This window comes from Megascapheus bottae, chromosome 8 (assembly GCF_031878675.1).
Source record: "Megascapheus bottae isolate mThoBot1 chromosome 8, mThoBot2.hap1, whole genome shotgun sequence".
NCBI classification, from domain to species: domain Eukaryota; kingdom Metazoa; phylum Chordata; class Mammalia; order Rodentia; family Geomyidae; genus Megascapheus; species Megascapheus bottae.
The window spans coordinates 66,839,751-66,856,012 of record NC_143516.1 but is presented as its reverse complement, the minus strand read 5'-3'; the positions used below and the strand labels follow the sequence as shown (position 1 = coordinate 66,856,012).

The following is a 16,262-nucleotide window of genomic DNA, read 5'->3' as shown; positions in this document are numbered from 1 at the left end:
ATAGATGTGACTTTACTTTTAGATCTTCAGAACAATTTAGGATAGTCAGTAGATGGAGCTCTTTCCTCATAACAGAAGACTGGGTTTGAATTGATTGTAATTCAAATGGTTGGATTTTATTGAGCTGAGCACAAAAATGAGGAGGGAAAGTGTTTTTTAAGTTACCTGCACACAGTTTTCTAGTAAGTGATTCTCTAGTGTCTGCATTCTAAACGTTGTAAATACGCTAGCTAAGCTATACCACACAGGTTACAGTAATTATTTGCTGGGTTTCTGTCCAGCTCTTGGGCTGTTTATTAACAACTCAGTTTAATTAAACTGTTTTGGTCTGTGTCCTTTGTAAATGCAGAGGGTGTGGCTGGCTGCTCTTCTGTTTCGCCTGGTGTGTGCTGGGTGGCCGGGGGCTTTTGTAGCATAGTGGTAGCAAGTTCAGCTTTTAGTGAGTAGGGCTCTTGCAGCTCCTCTTCTTGATTCCTTTGGATGTGTGGTAGCTGACAGCACAGGGCTTATCAAGGCTCAAGTTCTTTTCTTAGGGACTTGTTACTGGAATAACAGTTAGGACTCACTTCCAAGCTTGATGCTAAGCATTTGAGATGGGAATCATGCACAGGGCCGTTTAGTCTGCCGTCAGGCCCTCTGTGCAGTCACTGGCTTGCACGCAGCTCCTTCCTATGTATACTTCTTTCAGGGAGTCCTCCGAGGAAGGGCAGGCACTCACGACCCGAGTAGAGAGATTTGGGATTAAGTTAAGGGGAATGAAGGACACAGTGGGAGCACTGTAAGAAAGGAAGTGGCCATGGGGCCGGGAGTTTGGCCTAGTGGTAGAGTGCCTGCCTAGCATGTGTGAAGACCCGGGTTCGATTCCTCGGTACCACATACATAGGAAAAAGCCAGAAGTGGTGCTGAGGCTCAAGTGGTAGAGCTCTAGCCTTGAGAAAGTCCAAGGACAGTGCTCAGACCCTGAGCTCAAGCCCAGGACTGGCAAAAAAAAAAAAAAAAAGAAAAAAAAAAAAAGAAAGGAAGTGGCCAGGACATCCTGACTTGAAGGGCAAAAGAGTGAGTGCTGGTGTTCCTGTCCATGGTCCTGGCGACAGGCCACTCCTTTACCCCCAGGTCCTCTCAGCCCCTTCTCTTTCTTGGGATTATTTTGGACACTGTGCTGCAGGCTCTATGATTTCATTATATATGATGGATGCTCTATACAGATATACCACATTAGAGGTCTTCTGTCTTAATCAGTCAACTGCAATGACATGTTTTTGTTTTTCCTTGGTGTTGAACTTTTTCTGTAACTCACATGTAAGTGAGATTCTCTTAAGCCTGTTGTGAAAACATAACAAAAAAAAGTGTTCTTGGGATCTGAGATGTGTTTAAAAAATACATATAAATGGATTCTGCTGTAATGAACAATTTTATTTTTCCAGCTTGAATTCCTGCCAAGTAACTCCTAAGTAAGAGTTGTTTTCATATATGTAAACGTGTTTTTAAGGTATCTCAATAAGTTACACGTGCACTCCTTGATGCAGTAATTTCAGTTACCTGAAATTATAAAGTAATACTCACATTTTCTTCTGGATAAATCTCACAGTGTTAAGAATTTCCCAGTTTATATGTGTTTATTCACTTCTTTAATTTACTCTTTCATAATCCACTGAATGAAGATTTATAAATATATTATAATTCTGATTAATCTCACTTCAAGGTAATTGAATTTTCAAAATCAATGAATGAAAGAATAACTGGAATCCAAATTTATACAGCACAGATTTTTTTTTTTACAATTTGGAATTAGTGATGATATTAACTGAACTATATTCTTTTTACAGAAATGATGGACCAAGACCCAGAATGACTCCGTATGTCATTTCCCTTCATCTTTTAAAAATAGTTTATGTGTACTTTTTGGAGAGAAGTAGTTTACTCCTTGGAGTAAATTTTAAATTATTTTCGTTTGTTAGAAGAGAATGAGATAAACCATTTTTTCCATGCACGAGGAAACTGTTTGAGGCTGTTGTTTAATTTTCTCAGTAATTTATACTGTGGTCCTCTTTCTGTGTTGTTTGTGCTAAAACTTCAGTTTCTTTTAGTGCTTTAACTTTCCTTTACCTTAGTCAGAACAGCTGGTGTGGAGGGGTAAGTAGGAATACATAATATATTTAGTTTTCAGTATCTAGATTGGTGGTTTTTACTGATATCTAAAAAAGGTCATAATCTAAACTTGTATGTGCATATTTTTGCAATTTAAGTCTCTTCACAGACAGAGAATCCTAGCAAGGCTTAGAAAGGAAAATATTATTTTACACAATATATCTATATTTATATCTATATCTAAATCTTAACTTCAAAATTCCAATCCTTATAGTGATAATCCCCAACTCTATATCAGGCTTTACTACCAATAATAAATACCTTATAAATTATGTAAGCCATGTAGATATCTCTCTCCAAATGATACATGTAAGGGAGAGGTCAAAGAACACTCAGTAATGGTAAAACAGTGCTTGTGTGGAATCGCAGCCACTTGTTTCGCTTGAAATGAATTGTGAGGTCATCAGAGAGACAATCAGAACAGACAAAAGCCTTGAGGAGGAGGGTGATAGTGTTAAAAATACTTAACCCCGTCACACTGAATTCTATAATGAGAAAATTTGGAGAAACCATTAGCTTAAAGAGAAATTGGTGGTACAGTGCTCAAAAGGTAGGTTTTTTTAAAATTAGATTATAAGTCTTTATGGTTTGTTACTTGTCCTTACTAAATCGGTTTGTAAAGATCGCTCTCCTGGCTGTGCCTGCTCAGAGAGACTTCCCAGTGCCTCGTGGGGACTAGTGTTCACTGCAGGGCTCTGGGTCCAGGGTCTCATTCAGCTTCTGGCAAGCATCTAGGAAACTACTGTAGAGCAAGCATAACTGATTTGTGAGGTTTGACGTTTACCAGGGTTGTTGGCATAGAACGACTGAGAAACAATGAAGGGAAAGAGCAAATAGTGCCCACATGAAATAATGAAATTAATGAAGCATTAGTGAACACACAGAAACATCCCGCCCATTTCACAGCATTAAGCAAGTGCTAAGAAAGGTTACACCCTCCTGGGTGATAAAAGAAAAAAAGGCTTTTCTTCTGGGAACTAGGAATCCTTGGAAGGGAAGAATACTTGAGAGCTTTCACTGAACATGTATGTATATTTATTTCCTTTTTCTTTTTTGTAAAAATTACTTTGATTTGGAATTTTAGAGCTGTGAATGTATTTGATTTTTAAAAAACTCTGATATTATAAAACATATCAGCTGGTTTACCACCATTATGGTTTATCTGATTAGCTCACCTAATTACTAAATGTCTCTGTTGCAGAAATCTGTACTCTGACAGACTTTCTGCATCTATTTAGAACACATGATTTATATTTGGTACATGAAAAACACCAGAGGAACTAGCTGTGGTGCAACTTCACCAGAAAGTTCTTATGTAAAAATGGAGAAGTGACTCACACCATTCAAACCAGCTACTCAAGATGCTATGATGTCAGAAACTGCTGTTCAAAGCCAGTCTGGGTAGAAAGTCCAGGGGACTCATCTCTAGTTAGCCAGCAAAAAGATGGAAGTGGGGCTGTGCTCAAGTCGATAGAGCATTAGCCTTGAGTGAAGCTTAGGGACAGTGCCCAGGCCCTGCGTTCAAGTCACAGTACTGTGTGCATACATCTACACACACACACACACACACACACACACACACACTCACACACACACACACACGTTCAAGTAGCTAACTGGATTTACCATATTTTATCATTAGCTTTGTTGAGAAATATATCCTAACTTTGCAACGTAAAATAATTGTGAGTGGTTAATAAACTGATAATAATTGTCAACAAATTGATATGAACAAGCAGTATGTATTGGGTGTGTGTAACTGTTGTGTTTGTCATTTTTCTTATAGGGAACAAATGGCCAAAGAAATGTCAGAATTTTTGAGTAGGTTAGTGCAGTGTGTCTAGTGAAACACGTTTTCATCACAAAACAATCAAATCACATTTTAAAATCACTTGATCATTTGGACTAGAGCCTGTTGTATGAATAGCCCACTTATTCCGCGTGAAATTTCCATACAGGAAATACTACTTGGCCCCTCATCCCATCCCAGTATCAAAGAGCTAGAAAAGTAAAGTTCGGGGTGGAGGGCATGGCTCAATTGGTAGAGTGCTAGCCAGTGAGTGAAATCAGCACTGAGTATCTAGTTCAAGGTGAAGTCTTGATCTTGGACCTGGAAAAACAGAAAGAAAAAGTAGGGTTCTGTCCCCCCATGGCTGTTCTCAGGGGCACAGTGGTATTCTGGATGGGGTGAGCCCTTGTTGGCACTGCTCACCGTCAACAGTGTCCTCATCCTGACCAAAGGAAACCTAGAGGGTGCTGCCCCTAGCTTGGGAACATGTGCCTGTCTGGGGGGGGATGTGGCTTCTCGGGGCTCTGTGGCACTGGTTCAGATGGAGCCCTCCAAGCATATGACTTCCCAGCAGGGTCTGGTCCATTCCTTTCATAGCGACTATGAATCAAAACATTTTAATTGTCAGCTTTCACGTTACACAGTTAATTAAAAGTCTTCACTTAATATATTTTTAAAAAATCAACTAAGCTTTGCTTCTATTTTAATGAATTGTTTACCTGATTGTCTTTATCACGAGTCTAATGATCAGTAAATTGCACCTTTGCTTTGCTATTTTAATTACCCCAGAGCTGAAGGGAGGCGTGCATTTAAATATATTTGCATTCATTTACTTCAGCCACAGAATATATTTTGTAGCAGGTATATTCTTGTTTGAAGTCATGTGAATGAAAAGGTGGTGCTACTATCTATCTGGCAAATATCATGTAACCCTTCTATTAATTACAATAAAAATATATGAAAAAAAAGAAAAGGTGGTGCTATTAAAATCATGTTTTAATTATTAGAACTCAGTGTTATTTCTTAAAAGTTTCAAAGCACACCTCATGTATATTCTGACAGTCAATGAAACCACATATTATGTAAAGTCACTTTGTCTTTCAAAAGCAAAGTAAAATAAAAAAACCCACAAAAATCATAATAATTCTCAGTTGCTTTTCTCGAAAGACTCTAGGAAGAGATCTGGGTTGAGGGAAGAGAATGTTTTTCATTTGTTTTATTCAGGGGTATAGAAGAGAAAAGAATATTTAAGTAACTATTAAAGCATAATTTACTGTGAAGGGGAGAAGAGAGTACTTGCTGGCACACAGCAGTATGCAGTGCCCTGTCTTTAAAGACTGGTGTGTCGGGTTGCAGAAATAAAGGCCACATGCAAAGCTGCTGGTCCCGCAGCAAGTGAAAAAATACAGATTGTACAGAACAGTAAAACATCATAATTGTAAGGCTGAATGACCATACCTTGCCCTTCACCTTGTCAAACATTTAAAAGAAGACAGTGTAAAAAAATGTTGCTTTATTCCTCCAACATAAAAGCCTATATGGGAAAAGATAACTTATTAACTTCATTTAAAGCCAAGGAGTGAAAAAGTATTCCCTCCTCCCCTTTTTGGAGATACAAGTCTCAACTTTTAAAAAATTGGAAGAGCCTCAAGAGCATGGGGCCAGGAGTTTGGCCTAGTGGTAGAGTGCTTGCCTAGCATGCACAAGGACCCGGGTTGAATTTCTCAGTACCACTATACATAGAAAAAAGCTGGAAGTGATGCTGAGGCTCAAGTGGTAGAGCTCTAGCCCTGAGAAAGCCCAAGAACAGTGCCCAGGCCTTGAGTTCAAGGCCCAGGAGTGGCAAAAAAAGAAAAAAAAAGTCTCATGGACTTTTCAACCTGGATTGGCTTTGAAATGTGGTCCTCAGGTCTCAGCCTCCTAAGTAGATTGGATTACAGGTGTGACCAGGATAATTTCTTCTGTCTCTGGAAGAACTTATACATTGTTAAATACTCTTTCCAGTAGATGAGTTGCTAAGTGACTATGTGTTGAGTATTAGGTAGGATTTCTGTTATTTTTCAAAATGTAGCATGGTGAAAAAGTATCTGTTGCTTTTTGAGTAGTACACCTTGCTAACCCTTCTGAAGAGTAAATCATTTCCAAGTAAATAAAGAAAATTCACTTGTGTAATGCACAGGAAGCATTATTTTGGCTCTTTGATATTTGATTATCTTAATATCTCTGCTGCCTTTTTTTTCATGCCATGAAGTCTCAGGATTTAAGGTCTTCTTTTGTTGTACTGAGCATAAAAGTGTTACAACTCAGGTTGGCAGTTTGGCCTAGTGGTAGTGCCTAGTACGTGCCTAGTGTGCACGAAGTCCTGGTTTCGATTCCTCAGTACCACATACATAGAAAAAGCAGGAAGTGGTGCTGTGGCTCTAGTGGTAGACCTCTAGCCTTGAGAAAGTGCAAGGACAGTGCTCAGGCCCTGAGTTCAAGCATCAGGACTGCCCCCCCCCCCAAAAAAAAAGGATTACAGCTGGATTCTGCCAGTGGCTCACACCTGGATTCTTAGCTACTCAGGAGGCTGAGATCTGAGGATTGTGGTTCAAACCCAGCCTGGGCAGGAAAGTCTGTTAGACTCTTATCTCCAGTTAACCAGCAAAAGCTAGAAGTGGAATTGTGGCTCAAGTGGTAGACCATTAGCCTTAAGCAGAAACTGTCAGGGCCAGTGCCCAGGCCCTGAGTTCAAGCTCCAAGAGTGGCACAGATATAGCCATGCCCTTTGAAACTTCTGCTATGTACCTTATGACCCAACAAATCCTCTCCCATCAATGATGATTCACTAACCTGGAGAGTCCGCATGTTCTGTTTTCCAGCCTATCTGTGCTAGCCCCATGCAGTAGGGCATGGCTTAGCCACTCACTTGAGGAGGCCTTGCACACCCGGATGCCTGGGGAGACCGGGGATGGGGTGCCAGTGCATATGAAGGGAGCCCAGGTGGCTGTGGTTTTCAGAAGTGATTGTACTGGGTGATCTAGTGGATCGTACACAATGTGATGCAAGTGATCGCTTAAGTCTATTAAGATTTCTTTTTTGGCTTTTCGAAATAGGTGCAAATGTCGTTTTGAACTTTAAGTGCTTCCATAATGTAAGAACATTTAAATTGAGTTCTGGGCCAAGTCCAAAGCATATTGGAATATTGGGATCACAATTTCTGACATAAAACCTAATGCAGTTATCAAATATTAACTGACTTGGATATGTTTTTTTCTTAGTGTACCTTTTCTCTTTTCTTTGTAATGGTGCTGGAGATTGAACCCAAGGCCCTGTGCATGCTAGCTCAGTGCTCTACACAGAACTACAACCCAGCTTTAGCACATCATTCTTAATCGAATCTGTCAAAGGCATAAAAATTAAGTTTTGCTGGTAATTTCCAGTTCTCAAACTTCAGGACTCCTTTATTCACTTCTTGAGTCAATGTTGTGTTTCTAGTGTAAATGCATAACCACCTATAACCCTTTCAGAGGTCCTGCTGTACAAGCCACCAAGGCAGCTGCTGGAACCAAGAAACATGACCTCAGCAAATGGAGATACGCAGAGCTCCGTGACACCATCAACACTTCCTGTGGTGAGTGTGGGAGGCTGGGCAAGTGGGGTATCCCTAGGGATGAGTGATAAAATCTGGCTAGGTTGTGGGACATGTAAGGCAGTCTTGAAGTGAACACGTAGAGGAGCAGATGATGATGGGGTGACACCAATCAAGATGTACTGTATTCAAAATAGCAACTCCTTTGTACAACTACTTAAAGATAATAAGAAAATTTATGGCTTGTGCTCTGTTAGTACTTGACCCTTTTACTGTTAAAATATCTGTTTATCAAATAGTCTGTTCATGAATGCAGAGCAGCCTTTCTTTATAAAGTGATTTTCCTCCAATAGAAAAATGGTGTTAAACACCAGAGGGTGTCACATGGTTATAGTTTTGTTTAAATTGCTGTTTTAATCCAGGACTCTTGTAGGAATGGAAGAAGTATTGCAGTTGGGCAGAATTTCTCACTGTTCTTTCCCTCCTCATTCGAGTATATAACTATAAAAAATGTGTTGCAGCCAAACATAGCTTTTTATTCTATAACATTTATGATTCAGTTTTCTGAATATTTGTTCCACCAGACTTTGTATGGAACAAATGATATAGGGTATTAATATTTGAGAAAATGCTGTGTGACTCTGAAACATAATATTGCATAATGCTTATTATTATTATTATTATTATTATTATTATTATTATTGCTAGTTCTAAGGCTTAAACCCATGGTTCTGTCTGGGTACTGTCCTTGAACTGTTTTTTCTCAAGGCTGGCACTCTTACCACTTGAGCCACAGCTCCAATTCTGGCTTTTTGATGTCTGATTGGAAGTAAGAGTCTCATGGACTTTCCTGCCTTGACTGGCTGTGTGTCACTGGCTTTGAAATCTTACTTTATATATATCTGTGTATGGTGCAAGATAATTACATTACATGGATAAATTGGTGTGTTAATTTTTTTCTCCAATCTCTATTTCTGTGTGATCAATAGATATCGAGCTCCTGGCAGCCTGCAGAGAAGAATTCCATAGGAGACTAAAAGTGTATCATGCGTGGAAATCTAAAAACAAGAAGAGAAATACTGAAACCGAGCAGCGTGCTCCAAAGTCTGTTACTGATTATGGTAAAAACAAATCTGTACTTTTGAATGTTCCAAAGTCTGCATATAAATGAATGCCTGTAACTCTAGACATGAGATGTTTGGGTAAAATACCCAGTATTTTTCTCTCACTGTGCATAGAGATCAACTGAACTCAATAGTTATAATGGCCTGTCTTTTATAGTGTTCTTTTCATTGAACATACCTTGGAAGTCATATTTGCTAGTATAAATTGAATTTGCTTGTTGAAATAAATTACAGGGGAGAATATTCTTGACTTCAATACAGGTTGTTCAGTAGGTTATAGCTGGATAATTTTCCTCACGTGTACACACAGACAGCAGGATTGCATGTGGAAATATAAAGATGACTATAATTCATGTTGCTTGTTAAATGAATTTTATAGATGAAAACGGCTATTTTTTATTTGCTGAGAGCTTAATTTTGAGTTTTTAAATTTTTTATTTCCAGGTTTCATGTAAGTAAGGGTTTTGCTTAGACAAGTATTTATTTATTTATGCATTTATTTTTACTAGTGTGTTGTTTCACAAAAGGCCAAGTATACACTTGAATGTGGAAAATAGAGTGATCTCAGGCTGGGTGTGGTGGCTCATGCCTGTAATCCTAGCTACTTAGAAGGCTGAGATCTGAGGGTCGTGGTTCAAAGCCAGCCTGGGCACTTAAGGCTGTGAGACTCTTATCTCCAATTCACCAGTAGAAAACCAGAAGTGGCTCTGTGGCTCAAGTGGTAGGGCAGTAGCCTTGAGCTGAAGAGCTCAGGGACAACACCCAGGCTCAGGGGTAAGATGGCGGCCTAGAACTGAAAAGCTCAGGGACTCGGACCAGGGACTTGGCCCAGAGTTAAAGCTCCAGGTTAACAACAACAACAAAAAGGAGCCATCTAGCCAGATCGTAGTTACAGCCTTACAGATTTCAGCATGTGCTAAAAAGATTTCTGATACATGATTTAATAGTTTTTTTGGTTTCTAAAAATTGTAATTGGAACTTCACTTGTCAACTTGCTACTTTTGTTCTGGCATAGATTATTTGCTTAATTCCCATTAATACCCAGATGAGGCAAGGTTTAATATCTTTTTGTAAAGGATGCATTGTTCATGCATGACACTGGATAGCTGTGCATGAACTGAGTTTACTTAGTTTACTTAGGCATCAGCTCTTGGATACATTTGATTTTCTTTTCTTTTGCAAAACCAGTTTAATTGTTATTATAAAGGTAATATACCATTTTATGTTTGATTTTCTTTCTTACCATTTTATAAGTAAATAATAGCGATATTCAAGTGAAATCCATCAAGCAATGCCATGTTAGTGTGTCAGTTGTTGAAGAATAGATTGTGGGCAGGATTGTTGTTGTCTGGGCTGCTGTTAGTGCCATCTGTGACTGTTCAGGGATTGTTAGCAGGCAGACTGCGGTGATACAAGGGGTACTGCATTCATCTCAGCTTCAGGGCAGCAAGTGTGAGCCACACCAACCCCACAGCCACTTCTTCCTTTCCTGCCTAATGTTTCTACTGTACGATTTGCAGATGGCAGGGTGATTCCGTTGCCTGTTCATTGTGTATCTGGCTTCTGAGATGTTCCCTTTGTTTTGTGTTAACACACACACACACATACACACACACACACACATACACACACACACAGCAATATGCTGTCCTATTTAATGTAGTTTGTTGAGCTGTAAATGTCTCAATGATTGCCTTAAGCCTGATACTTCCAGAATGATGGACTTCAGAATGTATATGTTTGAGTACGTGCACTTTTTATGAGAAGAAGCAGTCAGTATTGTAATAAATCCATACTGTAACAGGTTTTAGATGAATTTACAAATATCTCGTGCATTTAAAACAAAACTCCGATACTTGATCTAACTTAGCACACACAAAAAAGATGTACTTAATTTATGGCTCACCTTGTTGGTCCAAGTATTGTTCCTAGTCATGAATTATTTGAGAGAATGAATAAAGTGGATCAAAAATTTTCTGGGATCCATCTAGGTATCTGAATAAATTTAGGAATTTTTTTCTGAATATAGTCCACATATATTTAGCTGTCATATATATAGGAACCCCTTTCAGAATAAAAATCTTAACTTCTGCTCTGAAAAGTACTTCTTTTGCTGAAAACAAAATTTAATCTGACCCAGGAGCACTGGAAGACCTTGGGGTTCCCTTCAGCTTGGTGGGGAAGTTAGTTCTTAGGGGCAGCCAGACACTGTGAATAGCCTGATAGCAACATTGCAGTTCACAACTCTGAAAACACAGTCATGACACTGATGATGTAAAAAAGCTGTAACCTGCTGTTGTTGACTAAAAGACTAATGCGCTGAGAAGCCGTGGCGAATTCCCACTGCAGGAGGATACATCCCACACCGGGTCGAGGCACTGTGTGCAGGGGGGAGTGCACACTGGAACCCAGTTACGGGGACTGCAGAGAACTTTTCAGAAGTGATTTTGGGGGGTAGTGGGGCGCCACCCAGTAAATACTCACCATATTTAGTCACTTAAAATAGTGATTGTGGTAATTACTGCATTGTTTCTCAAATCAAAATGGCATAAGCTTTCAAGATTTAGAAAATCTGAAAACATGTGAAAAGTGATCCATGTCAATAGTCACCATTTAGGATTTTATTTGGATATCAATGTGTCTCAGAATGAGAACTGAAATACATATTTAAATTTTAACCCCTTTTTAACCTGTACTTCTAGTTTAAATAAGCCTAAAACATCATGAAACAAAGTACCATTTTTTTCTCTCCCCAAATCAGAAAGCAGTACCTACTATGTAGGTATCTGGCTTATAGATACGGTATTATTTGCAGCCCCTCCCTCAATTGATGAGATGGATTTATAAATTAGAAAAATGCTAATTTATCAAGTAATTTTTGGCATTTTTATCTTTTCTTCAACATCAAATATTTGTTCACAGATTTTGCACCATTTTTGAACAATTCACGTAAGTCAATGGGTGGGTGGTAACTCATGAGCTAACTGGAAAATGGGTTAAAATACTTTTTAAAGCACTAACTTACATTAAACATGGTTTTGCTACTATGTGAAATGGAATTGTAAAGTTGGTCTGTCTTTACCAGATGTAATAATTAAATTTGAAATGAGACATTTAATTGGATCATTCCAAAATGTATATGCAGAACAAAACATATCTGAAGATTTTGTTCTTTTTAAGGTTGGCTTTTAAACTGTGAGTATATATAATTTACATTGTAGCAAAACTATTTCTTAATATGGCAGCTGACCTTTTAGAAGAAAAGACTAACTTCTAGGTGCTGGTTTCGAATGCTTCCTTTTCAAGCACTGTGTGGTATCTTCAATTCCATCCACAAAGATTTGAAGTTGTAGTTTTTAAATGTTAGCAAAGATTTATTGCAAATAGGGGCAGACAGAAAGAACTAGAGAGAGGAAACATTCCCTGACTTGTAGGGGGAGGGAGCAAAAGGCTAAAAAATGACCATTCTTGTCCTGAGTATCTCCCTTTCTCTCTCTCCCTCTCCCCCGACCCCTTTTTCTTTTGGTCAGTTGTGGGGCTTGAGTTCAGGGTCTGGGCACTGTCCCTGAACCTCTTTTGCTCAAGGCTAGCACCCTACCACTTCAGCCATAGAGCCACTTCTGGAAAACTCTTTATGTGGTACTGAGGAATCAAACCCAGGACTTCATGCATGCTAGGTGAACACTATCACTAAACCACATTCCCAGCCCCACTTTTCTCTATTTTTGAACTCTCAAGATAGATACTAGTTTTTAGCCTTTGTCTTCAACAAAACTTTACCTCTCCAATTGGTAGAAAAGGTTATCAAATACTTTGGTTTCTTAATTTTACTCAATATATTGAGTATATTTTTTGTAAGAAAAAAAAAGTTAATGGATGACTATCAATATTAAAATAAATTTCTAGGCAACAGAGCACAACATTGTCCCTACTTAAAATGTTGGGAAGGGTTGTTTTTTAATCCTACCAGAGTCTTTAGTGTTTAGTTTGTTTCCTACATAGTAGAGAATGTTTTAAATTTCAAGCATGATCACTGAGCTCTAAGTAACTCCAGAAACAGGAATAAAAGGATAAGTAAGTTGATCTCTCTTACTGTGCTAAAGGTGACCTTGTCACTAACAGAACTCTTGGTCTTTCATCTGCATATACAACTTTTGCTAACTGCTCTTGGCTTTCTCTCATTTGCAAAGAAAGCAATTCTGCTCCTGTGCCCCTTTTACGGTTCCTTGGTGTGAAGAGTATTTTCATCCTTTCAGTATTTGCAGCATCTTACAAAAGCTATGTGGTTGTACTTGAGTTTTTGATTTTAGAGTTTATAAGGATGCATAAATGATATCTGGTATTCTTGGAACTGAAGTGAACGATTGGTCCACTTTAAAACCTATGGATATAAAACATTTTAAACAAGCTTGGAAAAAGTTTCTGCTATGTGATGTCATTGCCCCAGGAGAAATGCTCGTAGTCGAGTTAAAATAAAAACCCAGGGTAATGAAAGCTGAGCACAAAGTTTCATATTAGCAGAAAAGAGAGGGTTTTTCTTTTTCTATTGGCAAGGGGAACCATATATTCAACTCTTTCTACCAATGTCAGTGGATTTTATTCTCAGTTAAATTGGATTTCACAGCAAGTAAACATTCTAAAGAAAGTTCATTTTTACTGTAACTATTTGATTCTACTTTTATTTATTTATTTGTTTGACAGTCCTAGGCCTTGACAGCCTAAGAGCTGTTCTTGGGTTTTCTCAAGGCTAGAGCTCAATCACTTGGGCCACAGCACCACTTCTGGCTTTTTCTATGTATGTGGTATTGAGAAATCAAACCTTGGTCTTCATGCATGCTAAGCAAGCACTCTACCAAACTCCTGGCCCCACTATTTTATTTTTTGTCCCAAGTTTAAATAGTAACATCTATGTTATCTTGGCTTTTCAAAATCCCCAAATCAACTGACAACACTAGATAGTTTTTAGAAATATGGCTCCTACTTTGTGTATGTGTGTGTGTGTGTGTGTGTGTGTGTAATCTTTAAACGAAATGTTAATCAGTGCATTTTAACTAAAGTCAATAACTTTATCATTCGGATTCCTAAAAATTATTGTGTTGACTGTGAACAACACAGTCAAAGCTAGTCTACAACGTGGGTTTGGAATTTTGAGAGAACATAGGAATCTAATAAAAACATACTAGTATGCTTTCTTACCCCGTGAGACATTTCAGGCTCCTGGAGCAGTCGGCAGTGGCCGGTGTGTGTGTGTGAATGTGTGAGTGTATGAGTGTGTTCATGTGTGTTCGTGTGTTTGTGTGTGTGTTGAGTGTGACTGTGTGCGAGTGTGAGTGTGAGTGTGTGGACAGCTGACCTCGTCAGGGAAAGACAGTGGTGAGGAGTGAGTTCTGAGTTGCGCTCATTAAGAGGTGGCTGGTGTTGGTGGGTTTGATCCCCGGGGCCTGGCGGGCTCCCTGCCGTGGTCCTTCCCTTCCCTGGGCCCCGGCCTTGCCTTCCCTGGGCCCCGGCCTTGCCTTCCCTGGGCCCCTGGCCTTGCCTTCCTGGGCCCCGGCCTTCCCTTCCCTGGACCCCGGCCTTGCCTTCCTGGGCCCTGGCCTTCCCTTCCCTGGACCCCGGCCTTGCCTTCCCTGGGCCCCGGCCTTGCCTTCCCTGGACCCCGGCCTTGCCTTCCCTGGACCCCGGCCTTGCCTTCCCTGGACCCCGGCCTTGCCTTCCTGGGCCCCGCGTCCCGGCCCCTGCATCCCGGCCGGGACCGGGTGTATGACTTGCCGTTCCGTGTCCAGCCCAGCAGAACCCGGCGGCGCAGCTCCCGGCCCGGCAGCCTGAGGCGGAGATGAGCCGGCAGCAGCGCTTCTTCCGCATCCCCTTCATCCGCCCGGCCGACCAGTACAAGGACCCGCAGAGCAAGAAGAAGGGCTGGTGGTACGCGCACTTCGACGGCCCATGGATCGCGCGGCAGATGGAGCTGCACCCGGACAAGCCGCCCATCCTGCTGGTGGCCGGTGTGTGGGGCCGGGGGAGGCTGAGGCCCGCGGGGGGGTCCGGGGGGGCTGCGGGGGTCCCCGTCCGGGGAGTCCTGGTCCCCGGAGTCCCCGACATCCCCGACCCCGGAGTCCGTCCCCAGAGTCACCGTTCCCGAGACAGTTCCCGGAGTCCCCGACCTCTGAGTCCGTTCCCGGGGTCCTTGTCCCCGAGACAGTTCCCGGAGTCCCTGACCCCGGGGTCCCGTCCCGAAGTCCGTCCCCGGAGTCCCGGTCCCCGGAGTCCCGGTCCCCCGAGTCCCCGTCCCCGAAACAGTTCCTGGAGTCCCCGACCCCGAGTCCCCGTCCCGGAGTCACCATCCTCGGAAACCGTTCCCGGAGTCACTGTCGTCCCTGTCCCCCCAGAGTCCCCGACCTCAGCGTCCCCGTCCCGGAGTCCGTCCCCGTCCCCCGGTCCCCGTCCCTGGGGTCCATGCGGTCTCCGGGTCGAGCGCCCGTGTCCTGCCCCATACGCTTCCCACTGACGGCTCCACCTGGAGGGCGTTTTGATGGCCAGGGTGTTGTAGGAGCTTCTAGGGTATTCCGGGGTGTCGGGGTGTCCCGGCTGTCCCGCCGTGTCCGGCTCCCTGAGGGCCGTGCGTGGTCATGCTCCTCCGCCCTGGCTCTCCCCGGCAGGCAAGGACGACATGGAGATGTGTGAGCTGAACCTGGAGGAGACGGGCCTGACGCGCAAGCGCGGCGCGGAGATCCTGCCGCGGCAGTTCGAGGAGATCTGGGAGCGCTGCGGCGGCATGCAGTACCTGCAGAGCGCCATCGAGAGCCGGCAGGCGCGGCCCACCTACGCCACGGCCATGCTGCAGAGCCTGCTCAAGTAGGGGCCGACCCGGGGGCGGGGCAGGGGGCGGGGCAGGGGCGGGCCGCGGCCCCGCCCTCCGGAGCCGCCCCGCCCCCCGCCGCCCCGCCCCGCCCCGCCTCTGTTGGAGGAACCTGCACACAGCCTCTCCCCACCACACCCCTCCTTCCGCCACGTCCCTCCCCCCACCCCCCCAACCGAGCATCCTGACGTCTTCTGGAGGACAAGGGAATTCTGCTCTCAAAGATGACACAGATGACACGGTACCAGACAGCTGGTACAGCTGGAAGGTCTTCACAGGAGCCAAGGTACCTGGAAGGAAGGGTCGAGGGCCAGGAGTGTGGCCCGAGACTCGGGTTCGATTCCTCGGCACCACATACATAGAAAAAAGCCGGAAGTGGTGCTGAGGTTCAAGTGGTAGAGCTCTAGCCTTGAGAAAGTCCAAGGACAGTGCTCAGGCCCTGAGCTCAAGCCCAGGACTGGCAAAAAAAAAAAAAAATGATCAAAGCTTTGGGTGATTTTCTTATGGAAAGGAGCGAGGTTTTGTTAGCATTTTTCAGGAGTTCACGAAAACATGGAAATCATGAGTCCCCCCTTGTTTTCCAGGATGTCCTAGTTTTTTTTGGGTGAAGTAGTTCTTCAGTTTTAGAATTCTGGAAAGAGCCTTACTATGTGTAATAATGGATGCCTTATCTGTGCGAATTAAAGGTGGTACTCCTTGATAGTACCCCTCTGGCACAGACTTGGCTTTTCTTTTCTAACAACGCGTGTGCTGCCATCAGAACATTCTTTTGCC

At 42.4% G+C, this 16,262-nt stretch overlaps 1 protein-coding gene across 1 annotated transcript in view; it reads left to right on the top strand.

The window, feature by feature from the left end:
- The window catches only part of Myo6 (myosin VI), a 133,912-nt gene extending 118,388 nt beyond the window's left edge, over positions 1-15,524 (top strand). Inside the window, exons 29-36 of the mRNA XM_090338539.1 lie at positions 1,425-1,451; positions 1,827-1,856; positions 3,935-3,973; positions 7,447-7,550; positions 8,498-8,629; positions 11,555-11,581; positions 14,416-14,634; positions 15,289-15,524. Coding sequence (XP_090194665.1) covers positions 1,425-1,451; positions 1,827-1,856; positions 3,935-3,973; positions 7,447-7,550; positions 8,498-8,629; positions 11,555-11,581; positions 14,416-14,634; positions 15,289-15,488 — 778 coding nt within the window. The 3' untranslated portion in view covers positions 15,489-15,524. The remainder of the gene's footprint in view (positions 1-1,424; positions 1,452-1,826; positions 1,857-3,934; positions 3,974-7,446; positions 7,551-8,497; positions 8,630-11,554; positions 11,582-14,415; positions 14,635-15,288) is intronic.
- The last annotated feature ends 738 nt before the right edge of the window (positions 15,525-16,262 follow it).